General features: G+C 41.2%; 1 protein-coding gene across 2 annotated transcripts in view; it reads left to right on the forward strand.

Moving 5' to 3' along the window:
• The window catches only part of Uri1 (URI1, prefoldin-like chaperone), a 54767-nt gene that overhangs the window by 8871 nt on the left and 28429 nt on the right, over positions 1–17467 (forward strand). Inside the window, exon 2 of one of the 2 annotated variants that reach the window (XM_013026345.1) lies at positions 11158–11192. In XM_013026345.1, the coding sequence (XP_012881799.1) occupies positions 11158–11192 (35 nt within the window). Of the gene's footprint in view, positions 1–11157; positions 11193–16539; positions 16605–17467 lie in introns of those variants that run through there. The other variant, XM_013026346.1, reaches the window with a different exon arrangement.

Here is a 17467-nt window from a genome sequence, read left to right on the forward strand (position 1 = left end):
GGAGATAAAGAGTCTCATGGACTTTTCTGCTCCGGCTGACTGCGAACCGCTATCCTTAGATCCGAGTAGCTAGGATCTTTAGGAAAGAACCAACCTCATCTGATTGATGATTCCTTTTGATGTTCCAATTGTCCCACATTTGGCAAAGGGTGCTCTTCAGGCTTCATCTTTCCCATCATCCTCTGCTCTGTGGTGTCAGGTGTCCCAGCCCTCTTGCGCCCTCCCTCCCCCCAACCCCTGGGCCCTTCCCTGCTCTGGGGACAATATCTTTCCGCTGAGAATTGCCTGTAGACCAGGGACCAGGGACCCAGGAGTGTTTGCTGCAGTGATGTATTACCATGCAAACATGGAGAACACAGAGGGCATCTTCAGCCTTCTGCACCTGGAAGGTGGTCACCATGTGCTATTGCCAATGATCCCGTTGTCCATTCTAAACTAGTAAGGGGGGCCTGCGGGGGGGTGGGAGAGAATATGGTGGAAATTGGTTTCATTTAGAAGCAGAGTAAGAATTCAAATAGAGCAGTTCTCTTTGAGAATTTGGCCAGGTGAGATTGTAGACAGAAGCTATGGTTCAGGTTCTTGGTGCAGTTAGTACTTGATGAGGTCCATCCAGTTGTCATGGATGGTCTGGAATGGCCCATTTCTTTCCTCTCCTTTTGTGTGTCCATCTGTCCTGGGGCTTGAACTCAGGGCCAGGGCACAGTCCCAAGTTTTTTTTTTTTTTTTCCCTCAAAGTTAATGCTCTACCAATTTGTGTCACAGTGCCACTTCTGATTTTCTGCTGGTTAATTGGAGATAAAAGTCTCATGGACTTTCCTGCCCAGGATGGCTTCAAGCTGTGATCCTTGTTAACAAAACTCTTCATCCTTCCACTCGCCCTCCCTGGTAAGCTCTGATGGGCTTTCTCCTTAGATGAATTTCTCCCTTGTAGTTTCTCCCTTCTGTTTCAGCTGGGTGGAATGAGGTAATACTACTTGTCCTTAGGTCTTTGGTTTATTTCACTTGGCAAAGTTTTATCAATGAAGTGTATGAGTACTTCATTTCTTTATTTTATTTTATTTTTAGTCAGTTGTGGGGCCTGAACTCGGCCTGGGCGCTGTCCTTCAGCTCTACAGCTCAAGGCTAGCACTCTACCACTTGAGCCACTTGCGGCTTTTTCTGCTTATGAGGTGCTGAGGAATCGAACCCAGGGCCTCATGCATGCAAGGCAAGCACTCTACCACTGAGCCACCTTCCCAGCCTGGTTTCTTTTTGTGGCTGAGTAATATTCCCTTGTTGGGATGTGGTGCTTGTGTCGTCCACTCTTTCCACATGAAGGCTGTTATGGATGGCTCCGCAGTGAGAAGGGTTTGAGTCTTCTTTGGAGTATGACTAGAGTTGCTGACTCCTCTGGAAACTGAGAAACTGCCAGGCCGTTCTCACGGTGTCTGCGCAGGTGCCTTTCCAGCAGCAGGGGAGGGCATGCGAGCCGTGTTGCCCTGTTCTCATCTTCCATCTTCCTCATTATGGCTGTCTTCCCAAGTATGCAGCCTCCCACTGTGCTCTCCAAGTCCATTTCCCTAATAGTGAGGGATCATCGGCCGGCACCTTGGAGAAGTTTCTACTCCACTCCTTTGCCCACTGTTTAATTGGTTTGTCCATTTGCTGATGAGACAGCAGAAATCTATATATCTGGATCTTAAGCTTGTGATTACAAACATTTCCTTCCATTCTCTAGGTTATTTTCTACTTTCTTGATAATGTCCTTTGATGTATGACAAGTTTTTTTGGGAGGGGTCAGTCCTGGACTCAGGACCTGGGTGCTGTCCCTTAGCTTTTTCACTTAATGCTGGCACTCTGTCACTTAAATCAGTCAGCTGCCTTCTGGTTTTTGATAGTTTATTGGAGATATGAGTCTCTTGGACCTTTCCTGCCTAGGCTGGCTTCGAGCCTTGATTGTCAGATCTCAGCCTCCTGACGAACTGCGAATATAGGTGTGAGCTACGGCACCCAGCCAGGTGGAGCCTTTAGGACTGTGTTGTGCCACCATGTTTCCCACAGCAGGGTAGCTTTATGTCTTCCTTGTTACAAACGACACATAGCTCCTTTTATCACGAGTAGAAGCTGAAGTTTATCAAATGCCTTTTCTGTTGATGGAGACATTAATAAGAATTACTTGGTTTTTAAAAATTATTAAACATCATTGCAGCCTTGCCTTATTCTATTTTGTCCAGGTACCTTGTTTCTGTGGCCCATGAGAGATTGTAGTTTTGATGACTGTAATTATATGTGATATTCTGTATCAGTTTCAGGGTTGTGCTGGCCTCACTTGTGTATTTTATAAAAGAATTTTATAGCTATTGTTGGTGGCCCATGCCTGTAATCCTAGCTTCTTAGAAGGCTGAGATCTGAGGATCATGGTTCACTGCCAGCCCATTCAGGAAAGTCTTACCTCAATTAACTACCAAAAAGTCTGAAATGGATTTGTGCCTAAAGTGATAGAATGCCAGACTTGAGCAAAAAAGCGTAAGGGCAGTGCCCAGGCCCTGAGTTCAAGCCCCAGGATTGACACAAACCAACAAACCAAAAAAATGCAAGCTCAGTTTCTCTGTTAGAGTACTGTGCAGTTTTTGTGTTTCTAATTTTACCAGTTTAAGCAATGTGATTTTTAAAGCAATTGCTGTTTTTGTTTTTTGGGTTCGGTCGTGGAGCCTGGACTCTGGGCCTGGGCACTGTCCATCAGCTCTTCAGCTCAAGGCTAGTGCTCTACCACTTGAGTTGCAGTGCTACTTCGGCTTTTTTTTTTTTCCTGCTTATGTGGTGCTGAGGAATCGAACTCAGGGCCTCAAACATACAAGGCAAGCGCTCGACCACTGAGCCACCTTCCCAGCCCCAGCAATTGCTGTTTTTATGTAAAAGTTTTCAGTTTTCTTGGCTTTGAACTGTTCATAACTCAAATAAGTATCTGGTAGTGATGTCTTTGTTTTGTAATTGATGTTATTTGTAATCTGTGATATTCCCTCTCTCCCACCTTAGTCTTCGTATGGGGGTAGTAGTGCAGTAATCTAGTATCACCATTTTTCAAGGAGCCAATTTTTGGCTTTGCTGATTTTTCTCTTTTTTAACTCTTTATTGGTTTCTGTTTTTGTTTTTAAACTTTCTATTTTTTTGTCCCTTTAAAAGATGAATGCTTAGATCATTAATATCTACTTTTTTTCCCTTACAGTATATGTATTTCTTTAAGTCATTAGGTACCCCACACATCCAATGCCGTTCTCATAGTTGGAGGTATTTAGTTGTACTGGGATTGATTTGAACTCAGGGCTTTGTCCCTGCTAGGCAGGTGATCTACATTCAGATCATGTCTACAGCCTATTTTGCTCTTGTTATTTTTTGAGCAGAATCTTATATTTTTTTCCCCTGCTGGCCTGGAATTGTTTCTCTTATTCACACTTCCTGAGTAGCTGGGCTTACTCGTTCTAGCCACTATGCACAGCTTTTTTATTGGTTGAGATGGAGTTCTCGTGAACTTTTTGTTGGGACAGGCCTCCAATCATGATATCTTAGCCCTCAGTTACTGGAATTACAGGAGTGATACACTGGGCCTTGTTGGAAAGAATGTTAGTTTTGCATGTTTTTGTTTTAAATATTTTTTATTAGCATCAGATGTTGCCCAAGGTGTGGCGGGGGTCCATACCTTGATTAGATTCACCCCCCCCTCCATCCCTCATTTCTGCAGTTTTTGAGTTACAGCATGTTAGCATATCTGGATGTGGTGTTCAAGTTTTTATATCCATGTTGATTTTTTTATGGACTAATTCTGCCAGTTATCAAGAGATGTGTATTAAAAATCTCCGCTGTGGTGTTAGTTGTGGTACTCAGTGAATACAAATGGAGGATGGCAGTAACTTCCTGGCCATTGACCTTTTTATCATTTTGAAGTATTTTTATCTCCAGTGATACTTCTCTTTGCCAAGTCTCCTTTGTTGGGTATTAGTATGCACCAGCATATCTAGCTTTCTTTTTTTTATGCTCTATTATTATTTTTGTCTTTGAACTTCAATCTATTTGTGTTCAAAGTATGCAAAGTATGTCTCTTATAAACAGCATGTAGTCTTTCTTACATGCCTTTGAGTTAAAAAAATTTATGTAGATTGAATTTTATCACCTAGAATTTGACATTTAAAAATTACAGTAAAAATATATATAAAACAAAGTTTACCATTTAGAATGTTAGCTCACTGAAATGGACAGTTGAAGGACATTAATAACACTCTATTGGTCAGCCATAATCACTAGGACTTCCTTTTATTTTGGGTGTGTGCCAGTTTTGGGGCCTTAACTCAGCGTCTGGGCGCTGTTCCTAGCTTTTTTTCTTTGAGCCACAGCTCCACTTCAGGCTTTTTGGTGCTCAGTTGGAGATAAGCGTCTCACAGACTTTCCTTCCCTGGGCTGGCTTTGAGCTCCTCAGGTCTTAGCCACCAGTGCCCGGCACTAGAACTTCTTTTGTGACCTTGTAATCCATACCCCTGTATTTTAAACTGTAGTTCTCTGTCCCAGTCTCATAACCCTCTCACGCCATTCTGCTTTTTCTGTCTGAATTTGGTTAGGTATCTCACAGAATCATCTAGTATTTGCCAGTTTTTGACCAGGTTATCTCCCTTGACATGTCTTCAGGGTTCATCCATAATTTACAATATATCAAATTACTTTCTTTTTAAGGCTAAATGCACCCAGGCACTGGTTGCTCATGCCTGTAACCCAGCTACTCAGGAGGCTGAGCTCTGAGGATCATGGTTTGAAGCCCGCCATGGCAAGAAAGTCCATAAGACTCTTCAGTTAATCACCAAAAAGCTGGGAAGTAGAGCTCTGGCCCAAGTGGTAGAGCACTAACTAACCTTGAGCAGAAAAGTTCAGGGACAGCACCCAGGCCCTGAGTTCAAGCTCCAGTCTGGGCACAAAAAAAACCAAAACAACCCTCAAAGCCAACCAACCAGAGACAAAGCTTGTATGTTTCCTGGGTGGCAGGTGAATGCTGTCCAGTGTTGATCTGCTCCTGCCTCCTGGGTGGCTTCTAGCCAGTAAGTACAGCTAGAGGTGCCTGGATACCTGTTATATAATACCAGAAAATCAATACCTTGAGGGTCCCCCCCCCCACGTGACTGAACAGAGTCTTGAATTTCCAGTAGAATGCCATATACAATCAGTAGACAAACACTGGAAGAAAAAGAGCCTCAAGGCAGTGAGACGCATCCTTCCTTGCTCCTGTAAGATTCCACAGGGGTATTGGGGCGGGAGCAGGACAGCCTCAGAGCTCCTGTGGGAAGAGAAGGAAGGCTGCCAAAACAGGGAAGGAAGTCTGTCTGCTCTCCTCCTTGCTCAATCTGTAAGTAACATTGAAGTGTTTCAAAACAGTGACGCCACAACATTAGTTTTAGCATATAGTGTAACAGTTTGCTTTTCAGTTATTTTTTCAAATAAAAATTTGGGCTCTGGGGGAGAACTGGTCCCTCATGCCTGTCATCCTAACTACTTAGGAGACTGACATCTGAGGATTGAAGTTTGAAGCTAATCTGGGCAGAAAAGTTCTTGAGACTTTTATTCTCCAGTTAACCAGCAAAATGCCAGTAGTGGAGCTGTAGTTCAAGTAGTAGAGTGCTAGCCCTGAGCAAAGAGAAGCTCAAGCCCCAGGACTGGCAAAAAAAAAAAAAAAAAAGTTTCAAACTGAAATAGTTTGCTTAGCACTCAGGTCCTCCCCTCCCTCCCTCCCTCCCTCCCTCCCTCCCTCTCTCCCTCCCTCCCTCCTGTTGGGAACCTGTAGTCCCTTCCTTCTTTTGTTTCTGAGATGGACCCCTCAGCCCAGGCTGGCCTAGACCTCTACATCCTCCTGCCTTGGCCTGTGGAGTGTGCTGGGTCTCAGGTGTGTGCCCCCACAGCCAGCAAGACTGAACAGTTTTTGCTGAAAGTACACTGTCTGTACCTTGCAAATGTCAGTTGCACATCTGCGCTGATAATTGACAGTCCATCTTTTTTTTTTGTTTTGTGTGCTAGTACTGGAGCTTGAACTCAAGACCTGGTTGCTATCCCTTAGTTTTTTTCTACTCAAGCCTGGCTGGCTGTCACTTTAGCCACACCTCCACTTCTGGCTTTGGGCTGGATAATTGGGGATAAGAATCTCATGGCCTTTCCTGTTCAGACTGAATTTGAATCTCCATCCTCAGGTCTCAGCCTCCTGAGTAGTTAGGATGACAGGCGTGAGCCACCGGTGCCCTTCTCATAGTCCATCTTTTTTTTTTTTTTTGGTGTGTCATGGTGCTTGAACTCTGGGCTTGGCGCTGTCCCTGCACTCTTCAGCTCAAGGCGAGCGCTCTACCGCTTGAGCCACAGCGCTGCTTCTGGTTTTCTAGTGGCTTATTGGAGATAAGCATCTCACGGACTTTCCTGCTTAGACTGGCTTTTGATCCTCAGATCTCAGCCTCCTGTAATAGGCATGAGCCGCCGGCGCCCGGCTTTCGTAGTCCATCTTTAAAGGACGTATTTCTGCTTCGGGTGCTGTCCTGTGACAGTGTCTGTTCTGGTTTCACTGGCTCCCCTCCCTCACTACTTCTCCCTTTCTGAGCTGCCTTGGTGCTGCAGTCCATCCAGCCGAGCAGGCCTCATGAAGTAGGCCCCTCCCAGCTGCTTCTCCCACCGGGGCTCCTCAGGAAGAACCGGGAGGCCCTTTCTAAGTGCAGCCCAGCCAAGCACGCGGTGGAGCAGCAGTAGTGAGCCACTCTCCCTGCCTTCCGGCTTTACTTGAGTCACACAGGTCACTGCCCCCTTGTGGACATGTGACCACAATAGATTCAAGGACGAAAGCCCTTCATTTCATCCTTTGTAAAGAAACTTCAGACTAGCAATCTCTACAGAAAAACAGCAAAGGAATTTTATTTCCTGTTCTCCATAGCAGTCAGTGACCTTATTGTTTGTCAAATATGATGTGTTAACCCTTTGTAAGAAGTGTGTTACAGCTTGTGCTATAGCTTACACCTGTCATCCTAGCTACTCAGAATGCCAGAACAGGCAGGAAAGTCCATGAGGCTCTTACTTCTAGTGAACCAGCAAAAAGCTGAAGTGGAGCTGTGTCTCAAGTGGTAGAATAGCAACTAGTCTTGAGCTAAACAGCTCAGGAACAGCATCCAGGCCTTGAGTTCAAGCCACAAGATTGGCATACACACACATACACACATTTTCTCTTTCCCTCTCTCCCTTTCTCCTTCTCTTCTCTCCCCCCCCCCCCCCCCAAATATAAAAGAAGTGTGTTATAGGGTTGGAAGCTTGGCTCAGTTGGTAGAGCATTAGCCTTGGAGTGAAAGTGTCAGGTACCAAGTTTGAGTACCAGTCTTGCACCAAAAAAAAGTGTGTTAAAAAATAAAAAGAAGTGTGTTGTGTAGAAAGTGGTACAGGCAAAACAGGTTATTGGATGTGCACTTGGGAACAACAAATTTCATCTGAAAGAGAAAAGGGGAGGGTGGCATAGGAGACATTGGAAGAAATAGGGATTTATATGAATGAATTGGTGCATTGAAGCTTATTGGCTTTTACTGCTGCTGTTAAGATTGCATTTGAGCTCTGTGTGTGTGTGTATGTGTGTGTGAAAGAGAGAGAGAGACATACAGACAGACAACATTAGCTTGAACTCAGTGCCTCAGCTCTGTTCTTTAGCTTTTTCTACTCAAGGCTAGTGCTCTACCACTCAAACCACATCTTTACTTTTGGCTTTTTGCTTGTTAATTAGAAACAAGTCTCATGGCCTTATCTGCTTGGGCTGGCTTCAAACTGTGATCCTCAGATCTCAGCCTCCTTTGTATCTAGGATTACAGGTGTGAGCTACCAGCACCTATTTTAGCAACTTATTTATTTATTTATTTTGTTGGTCGTGGGTCTTGAACTCTGGGCCTGGGAACTGTCCTTCGGCTCTTCAGTTCAAGGCTAGTGCTCTACCACTTGAGCCACAGTGCCACTTCCGGTTTTCTGATGGTTTATTGGAGATAAGAGTCTCATGGTCTTTCCTACCCAGGTTGGCTTTGAACCTCTATCTTAAGGTCTCAGCCTCCTGAGTAGCTAGGATTATAGGCATGAGCCACACTGGTGCCTGCCTGTTTTATTTATTTATTAAAGAAGATGGCACAGTAATACTTTCAGGTAATGTTTGCAAGTTTGGACAAATTTGCCTCTGTAAACAAAACAAAATATTGTGCCTCCACAGCTATCTTACTTTTTTTTTTTTTGGTTGGTCGTGGGCCTTGAACTCTGGGGCCTGGGCACGGTCCCTCAGCTCTTCAGTTCAAGGATAATACTCTACCATTTGAGCCATAACACCACTTCTGGCTATCTTACTTTTGTGGGAGGTCAACAAAGGAATATAAAAATGATTTTTGATTTTTGTGCTTTTCTCCAATTAACCACCAGAAAACAGTACGAAGTAGCGCCGTGGCTCAAGTGGTAAGAGTGCTAGCCTTGAGCTGAAGAGCTGAGGGACAGCACTCAGGCCCAGAGTTCAAGCCCCATGACAGACAAAAACAAAAACAAAGCTTAGTGGTTTCCCTATCAGAAGGTCTTCCTTTTTCCCTACCTCCCTTCCTCTCTCCCTCCCAGTGCTAGCTAGTACTGGGGCTGGAGCGTAGGGTCTGGGCACTCTCATTTAGCTTTTTCACTGATGGCTGGTACTCTACCACTTGAGTTATACCTCTGCTTTCTGATTTTAGGAGGTGGTAACTTGGAGATAAGGCTCTCATGGACTGTCCTACCCCGACTGGCTTCAAACTATGGTCCTCAGATCATAGCTTCTTGAGTAGCTGGGATTTCAGGATGAGTCACTAGTACCTGGCATAATTTGTTGTTGTTTTCTTTCATTTTTAAACCCAGCTCTGTTTGATTTTTGGATTATAGAATTTTCTCTCTTTAAATTTTGTCCTTGGCAGTCCAATTGCAAATAACATCTCAGCATCCGAATACAACTGCTTGGGTTCCAGTGGTTATTTATTTATTTATTGTTAAAGGAGTTGGGGGCATGGCTCACCCACGTAAATTCAGAAGGCCTTTGTTATTCTACTTCCATGTCTGACATTCATCTGCCACCTCTCATGAACATCTGTATAAGCACGGATACAGAAGGAAGCCATAAGCGCTTTCTGTGCAGAAGCAGCACCTGCTGGTGGAAAGTTCTTTTGTAAATTCAGACATGGACTGTTGTTGGTGTCTCCTTGAAAGTGGTTCCTGGGGTGACTGTTTCAGGAAAGGATGGGGGAGGTGGGGAAGCCAGGGCGTGGGGGGGTAGCCATGGACACGTGTGCCATCTTACCAGCAACTTGGTTTTTACTCTGAAAAGCGTATGTGCCCAATTTCCATATTTACTAATTACAAAAGCTTCCTGGGAACATTAAGTAGACTATCTTCTATAACCTTTAACACCACCACTAATGGATACAGCCTAGGAAATTTCACCGAAGGTCCTTTAAATAATGTAAATGATTATGAATATGTAACTAGTTAATATGCAGCTACGAACGGATTATGATGTGGAGGTTAATGAACATTCCGCTCTTAGGGTTTGCAGCTTTTCTTTTTTTGTGCCTTTGGTTCAAGTCACGCGTGGAGACACATGCACTAGGCTTGGAAAACATCCTGTTTTTTTTTAAATTTTATTTTTTAAGAATCTCATCTGTAAATGGGGCTAAATGGGAAATTTATTTTAAAAAAAAGATTTCCATGAAGATTCCCCCCCCCCTTTATTTTCTCCCAATTTTTACACCGAATTCTGTTTTGTCTATTTTAGAATTAACTGCCAGATCCAATCAAGTGACGCGGATTGATGTAGTGTTAGCTTGCCACTTCCAGATGTAAAGTCAGTACTCTATAATAGATTACCACTGTTATTAAGTGTTGCTCTGTGATTGATACTTAACTGCTAGATCTTCTTTGGGGAACAGACTCCTTATGCTGTGTTAATGTGTACTATGGTCGGGTATATGTTTACAACATGTATTTTGGTACAGGATCGCTTGTCTTAGTATTTAAAAATGTCCCCAAAAGGAGGACGTTTATTTCAGGAATTAAATGTTATAATAGAGGAATTTAGTGACAGGTCTGGCAACCCTCGTGATTTGGGGGTGAGGGCTGGGGTGTGTTCGGGAGGCGACGTTGGTATTTAGAGCAGTGAGCAGAAGCCAGCGTGGTGTTAGCCAGCTCACATGGCTGTCTTTCTATGTGCCCTTGACATTTGGCTCTTATCCCTTAGTTTCGCTGTCTCTAAAATGGTGCTGTGTGTTGTTTGATGGCTCTTTAAATCTTACATTAATGGGTGATTTCAAAATCGGTGATTAGCAATCTGTGAAAACCGTGTTGATTTTACAGTTCTCTCTCAAAAAGAGCGTTACTTTTTAAATTGTATTTCCTCCAAACTGATTACAGAGTTCCTGCTTGCTTTCTGAACATTTGGAAAATCTATTGAAACATCTCACAGGAAAACAAATAGCTTTCTTGCTTAATTCCATTGTTTTTAGAATTATAAACATAGTTTATAAAGTGGCCATGAAGTGCTTAAAATGTTACCATAATTCAGTGGGGGGGAAAAATGAGCTGTTCAGAGCATCTCTTTATCCCAAGGAGTTCTTCTTGAAAACGTAGTAGAAAAATATTCCCAGATTCATTGTGAATACATCAGAATAAAAATTACAGGTGAAAACATTCAGAGATAATACTGACAAAAATAAAATATTTTCACTCATTTTTTTTCTTTTTCCTGATGAAGCATAGATGTTACACTGTTTTCTTGTTATTTATAACATTTGTGTATTCTACAAAATATGTAACATTTGTAAACAGGTCTGAAGATTGTACAAAATACTAGTTATCTTCTATCATATGTCAGCTGATAGTTACCAAGCGGGCTTTGTACCCAAGTATGAATTGGAAAGCTGCCATTTGTTTTGCCGTTTATCAGCCGGCATTAGAGAGTGATGATAAAGTATGCTGCTTAAAAACTCACATTCAAATCTCTGTGCATTTGACAAATAAAAATGTATAGCAAGATGCTATTAAATCTGTAAAGTCAGTGTTGCAAGCTTTCTGATGTACTGATTATGTGGAGCCCTGTTTTTTTTTTTTTTCATGAGTAGTTATCTGTTTTCATGACAGGTGGTCACTAGCTGCCAAGAGAAAATCCAGCACTGGTGAGTCAAAGATAATTTCATTTTATACTTTTGAAATACTGATGGGGTCAACCAGTTAGTTGTTTTTAAACAATGGGAGGGGTGAGTGAGTGAGTGTGTGTGTGTGTGTGTGTGTGTGTGTGTATGTGTGTGAGAGAGAGAGAGAGAGAAACATCAGTAATTGAATTCTTTCAGTAATAATCTCCATTTTGAATGCCTTCTATGCTAATGTATATTTTTTACCCTCTTCTGAATGAACATATTCCTTGATTTCCTCAAGTCGTATTGTCATTTGTGTTTATTTCATTTATTTATTTTCTTCTGTAAAGAAGTTAAGATAACATCCAGTGGATATTGAGACACATCTGAACCTAACTGATCATACATAGAGCTCTGTGTATGGTGACTGTTTTATAGATTTGTAAGAAAAGAATAATTTGAATCAGTTGTTTTAAAATGATGGTGGAACTGTCCCAAAAACATTTTTCACAAAGTTTGGAAAAATTAATTTCTTGCTTTTTAAAAAAATTTGTGCAATATTTAATTTATTAAGTAAATTAATTTTTTTGTTTTAAAGTAATTTGTCATTTAAAAATAAGTTGTGGAAAATACAACACAAAAAGGAATATTGAAACCATTTGTTATATTATCACTCAGAATTCAATATTTTTCTATATATAACACATGTATTATGAATTATGAGCTTGCTTTATAGACTGCACTTCCTTTTTTTTAGAGAGAGAAAGCATATCTATTTTAATGTGCTAATCTATAGTTAATAGGACAGTGCTTGGAAAAATAACATACTTTCCTACTCTAGTGCTTCAGAGGAAAATGCTCAATTTAATGGTGAATAAAACCTTAACATTATGAGCTGTCACGAGGTATAGCTGTTGATCTTCAGATATCAGATTACAGTACATCCATGCTGTGTTTCTGAAGATATTACAGAAAAAACACCAGGAGCCGTCTTGATGATGGTTGCAGGGTTATTGCAAAATCATGGTAACTGCCCCTTTACTGGAGAGATTAAACCTCCCGTTATACACCACCAAGCATATAATATTTTAAATTTAGTTTAAGAGGCTTTTTCTTCATGCCTGAGAGACCTCCAAGGAAATAATTTATAGTTAGTATATACCCAGTGTTTTTGGTTTAAATACACATAAACTGCAAGGAGTGGGTAAGAGGGAAAAAATCTTGCAGTCTCTTCTCCAGTTTTGACTATTGGTGTGAAAGAAGGAATCTCAAACCAATACCACCCACTTAGAAATAAAAATTCAGGACTTCTTCATTAATTTTCAGCAAATGCCTCATTGTAATTGCAATTCACCACTGGTGGTGTAAGCCTGTCAACATTTCCACACTGGCTCATTTTCTTCTCATTACACGCTTAGCCCAGGTTAAAATCTGGAGGTTTATAACCTGGCCAGAGGAAGGGTTTTCTCTTACAAATTTGGCCAAAGCCATCCAAGTTTTAGAAGTCATTGCCAGGGGAAGTTATTATTTTAACGCAGACTCATGTCTGTCTTGGTTATGGGGAGGAAATGAGAACAGGATGTATTCCCTCAGAACAGCTGGGTTTTCACAGAAGTGTGAGCAACATTGTGCTTCTGGTTGGTTTAATGGGGAAATGCTTTCTCTTCTAGAAGGTTCTATGAGGATGTAGGCTTGTGTCCCTCCTTTCTCTGTTTGATACAAAATAGGTACCTAATAAAAGTTTGAAGAGATGAAAATGAAGCTTACAGTTATTTTATACATAATTTTTGTATGTCTTTGCAAGTCTTTAAACAGTGACAGAAAAATTTCTTGGTAGGTCCTCGTAACCCTGAGCTTGCCTTTCCAGTTGCCCCCAAATCCTCCAGACCACAGAAGCTCAGCTTATTTGCTACATATAGCTTAACAAAAGATTATCCCATATCTTTACATTCCTTATTTAATTTTTATTTGTTTATTATCTTTAGTTGTTCAAAGGAGTTTCAATTCAACATGTTGGTTTATGAACACAATGCATCTTGATCAGTGTCACCTCTTTCTCTCCTATCCCAGCCCCACCCAACATTCCTTATCTTTTACATTTTCATTTAAAACATTAAAATTGTTTCCTCCCCCTAATTTAAATTTGCATTTTTCCTCTGAATCATTTCTGATACGGTGTAGGGACCAGACTGTTGGATCTTTAATGAGAATCTGTCACAGTATCATGACATTGCTAGAATCTAAATGACCAGTGAACTCACAGATTTATAATGTTCTCAAATGGAAGGCAAATTATTTCCATTCTCCCGAAAGCCAGGAAATTGTGGAATTCTCATGATATTTTTATGTTCCCCTTAAGTCCTCAAGCAGTAATTCAGTTCTTGCTCCGCCGCGTTAATATCATGGGGCTGTGTGGAAAGGGAGCCCCTGTCATGGACTGGCTCATCATCATCCAGGGAAGGGCGGTCGCAGTGGTGTGCTGCTGTTGGCAGTGATCGGAAGCAAATGCAGGAGGCTCAGGGCTCAGGTTAGGTCTGCAGCCAGCTGTGAACACAGGACCTTTCTCTCTCACACATGGTACTTGTTCACCCATCCCTGGTCTTCATGTGTTCATTCTCACTTGGTGAGGAGAAACAAATATGGGGTTTTAAACACTGCATTTTTCCCTAGTGGTATGTGTGTATGCATGTGCACAGCTTTAAAGGATTCTTTCACTTATGGACCTGTGATAGATAATCTGTTTCAGAGGTAATCTGAAATATATATATATATATATATGTATTGGTATATGTATATGTGTGCATGTGTATATGTAAAATATATTAATATACATTAGATGTATATTAAATATATATGTGATGTTATAACTTTTATATATTAAATACATGTTAATATTAATATATAAATGGATTAAATGTATAGAAATATACATTATATGTAATTATAATGTATATATCATATTTTAATGCATATTTAGTATATATGTGTATATAAAATATGTAATACATTTATATATATGAGACATAATATTTTGCATATGAAATGTAGGTCTGAGTACAGTATTTGTAGAAAAAGTTGGAATAAAAATGATTTGGAACCATAGGACCTGCCCGGTAAATGAATTTAAATTCCAGATCTGGGGTGATCTACCAAGTATATAGAATTTGTTTAGTTAATAACAGATACAAAGGAAACATTTGAAACTAAAAGGTGAGAATTTGTGTTTCAGAGCTCATTAATAGTGGTTTTCAATTTAGTTTTCAGTAAAATTTTAGACTTTAAACTTCTCAGTTAATACTTTTGCCTTAATTCAGGAAATAACACTATTTTCTCCTTAAAATGAGAGCCCACTGTTTTTTCATTTGGAGAGTCATAGACCTACATTTGAATCCAGTCATGTTGTAACTTTGTCCCCTGGCCAGATCTGCTGGCCTCCTGGGCACATTGGTTCTACTTCACTCACTGGGCAGGGCAGGAGCAAGACCCCCAGCCTGGCCCTGAGTGCAGTCAGTTTCCTGAGAGTATTAATTGTCTTGTGAGTTCTTCACATTCAGGCTGCTACCCTACCCGTTTATCCTGATGCAGACCTGGCTTTTTGAGCATTGTTGTGGCAGCTCTTTGTTATTAATACCTTAAAAGAATGATGCTAACAAAAAGGTGATTGGTATAGTGACTCCTACACCTCACCTGCCAGTCAGGCAGCTTGACTGTCAGCCCATGGTTTTACCTAAACTTCAGTGAACACCCATCCCACCATCCACCCCTTGAAGTGAATCTAATTCACTTCATTCTATTCGGACATATTTTAACATATAGCTTTAAGAGATAAAAAGATTTATCGTTTAGGATTTAAATTACATATGTTATATCTATTGTTTATATTAGTATTGGGGATTGAACTTGGTTTGCTGGGCAAGCACTTGAGCCATGCCCCTACCCTGAAATAAATACTTTCAGTTAGGCATTGCATTTAAGAGACACTGAAGAATGTAAGTGACACACATTTTCTTCATCCATTGGTCCTGTAGTTCTTATTTGCCTTTTCTGGAAGCAGTTGCTATTTATCTTTTATTTTGTCCCCGTTTTCTGTCTTTGTAGAAATACTTCATGCAAAGCAGAGTGAGTGTGTGATTCATGCACACATTGTATATATTTCGCTCCCATGCTTTGGACTAAACGAACATCAGATGACACAGTATTCAGTCACCACTGCTTGTTGTTAAAGTTTTCTTCATTCAAATATATTTCATTGCCTGGCACTGGTGGCTCATGCCTGTAGTCCTAGCAAGTCAGGAGGCTTAGATCTAATGATCACAGTTCAAAGCCAGCCCAGGCAGGAAGGTCCTGGAGACTGTTATCTCTATTTAACCACCAGAAAACCAGAAATGGAGCTGTGGCCTTAAATGGTAGTGCTAGCCTTGAGCAAAAGAGCTCAGAGACTGCACCGAGGCCCCATGATCCCCACAAAAAAAAAAACAACAACAACAAAACCAAGAAGCATTTCATTGTGTCCTGTGTCTTAACTTTCAGGCTTGCCAAATACTGTTCTGTTTTGCTTCTCAATAAATAATGGCCAGCATCCTTGGTAAAATGATATGGCCATTATTTTATTGCTCTGCTGTAAAACCACCCCCAAAATCAATGGTTAAGACCACTGCCATTATAGGACTAGTCACCTGTGCATCACTCCTGGTCTTATTTGCACTCTGGTTGGGTGACTCTCAGTGATCTGTGCACAGTATTACTCTATGGCTGTGATGGCTGAAACTGGGCCTGTATGTCTACCTAGGTCTTTGAAACCCAGACACCCTCAGTTTCTATGGTGTGGTTACAGTCAGAGTAACTCACCAGAGCTAGCCTAGACTCACAAGTGGGGAGATGATCTCTCCTGTTGGAGGACTGCAGAAGAATTCATGTTCAATTTTTTATTTTAATGCCAGGCTCGAACTCAGGGTCTGGGTGCTGTCTCTTAGCTTTTTTTGCTCAATGCTGGTGCTCTACTACTTGAGCCACAGCTCTACTTCTCATTCCTCCTCATTACCCTAGTTAAGTGGAGATAAGACTCAGGGACTTTCTTGCCCAACCTGGGTGTCTTTTTTTTTTTTTTTCCATGGGGCCTGAACTCTGAGCCTGGGTGCTGTCCCTTAGCTCTTCAGCTCAAGGCTAGTGCCCTACCACTTGAGCTGCAGCACCACTTCCGGCTTTTTCTGCTTATGTGGTGCTGAGGAATTGAACTCAGGGCCTCATGCATGCAAGGCAAGCACTCTACCACTGAGCCACCTTCCCAGCCCCCCAACCTGGCTTTGAACCATGATCTCAGGTCTCTGCTTCCTAAGTAACGAGGATTACAGATATTAGCACCAGCACTTGGCCTTTCATGTTCAGGTTTAATGCACTGCAGATGATTTCCACTGACTAGTTCCCACAAGAAAGAGTGGCCTCCTCATCTGCCTGGTAGGTATTAAACACATAAGCTGTAAAACTGTCTTGCTTCCTTTCCATTATCTTAGAAGGATTTTTAGTAAAGATACCTGTAATGTGCTAGGAATGTGGCTTAGTGGTAGAGTACTTGCCTAGCATGCATGAGGCCCTGGGTGATTCCTTGGTACCACCTAAAAAATAAATAAAATCAGTTTTAAAAAAGATAGCTACAAAATGGCTTGAATGCAGCCTTAATGACAATATGAAGCGTTTTATTTGTTCCTGTGATTAATTTTGGAAAGGTAGCTTTAAATTTAGACAAAATAAGACATTGGCATGGGAGTTCTGGGAGATGGATTCTAGAACAAATATTAATGTATGTTTGATATTTCAAAGAAAACAAGAAAGGTACTGTTTGTAGGGCCTCATGGATCAGGCTGCCTGGGCTGAACTGTTACCCTCAGATCTTAGCCCCTGAGTAGCTAAGATGATCGGCTCTGCTTTCATCTGTTTTTCAATTAGAGTCTTGCACTTTTGCTCCAGGAAGGCCTCAGGCCTGTATCCTCCTACTTTTTCCTCCTAAGTATCTGGGACTACAGGCCTGCCCCACCATACCTTGCTTTTCAAGCTGAAGGTTTAAAGATGATTTTTGAGAAAAATCTGAATTAGGCTTTTAACATTTTTATTCTGAGTATGAAATACTTAATTATATGATGAATGAAATACAAGAAGCATAAAGGTAAATTTATTTATGATTCTAAAGATAAGCTAATTCTCTCTTTTGAGTTTTAAACATTTCATTTTATGCCTTTTATCTTCCTAATTCCATGTATATACTCATGTCACTAAGGTCAAACTATAAATGATTTTCTTTTCTTTCTTTTTTTGCTCTTCTT

This window comes from Dipodomys ordii, unplaced genomic scaffold (assembly GCF_000151885.1).
Source record: "Dipodomys ordii isolate 6190 unplaced genomic scaffold, Dord_2.0 Scaffold92, whole genome shotgun sequence".
Classification (NCBI taxonomy): Eukaryota; Metazoa; Chordata; class Mammalia; order Rodentia; family Heteromyidae; genus Dipodomys; species Dipodomys ordii.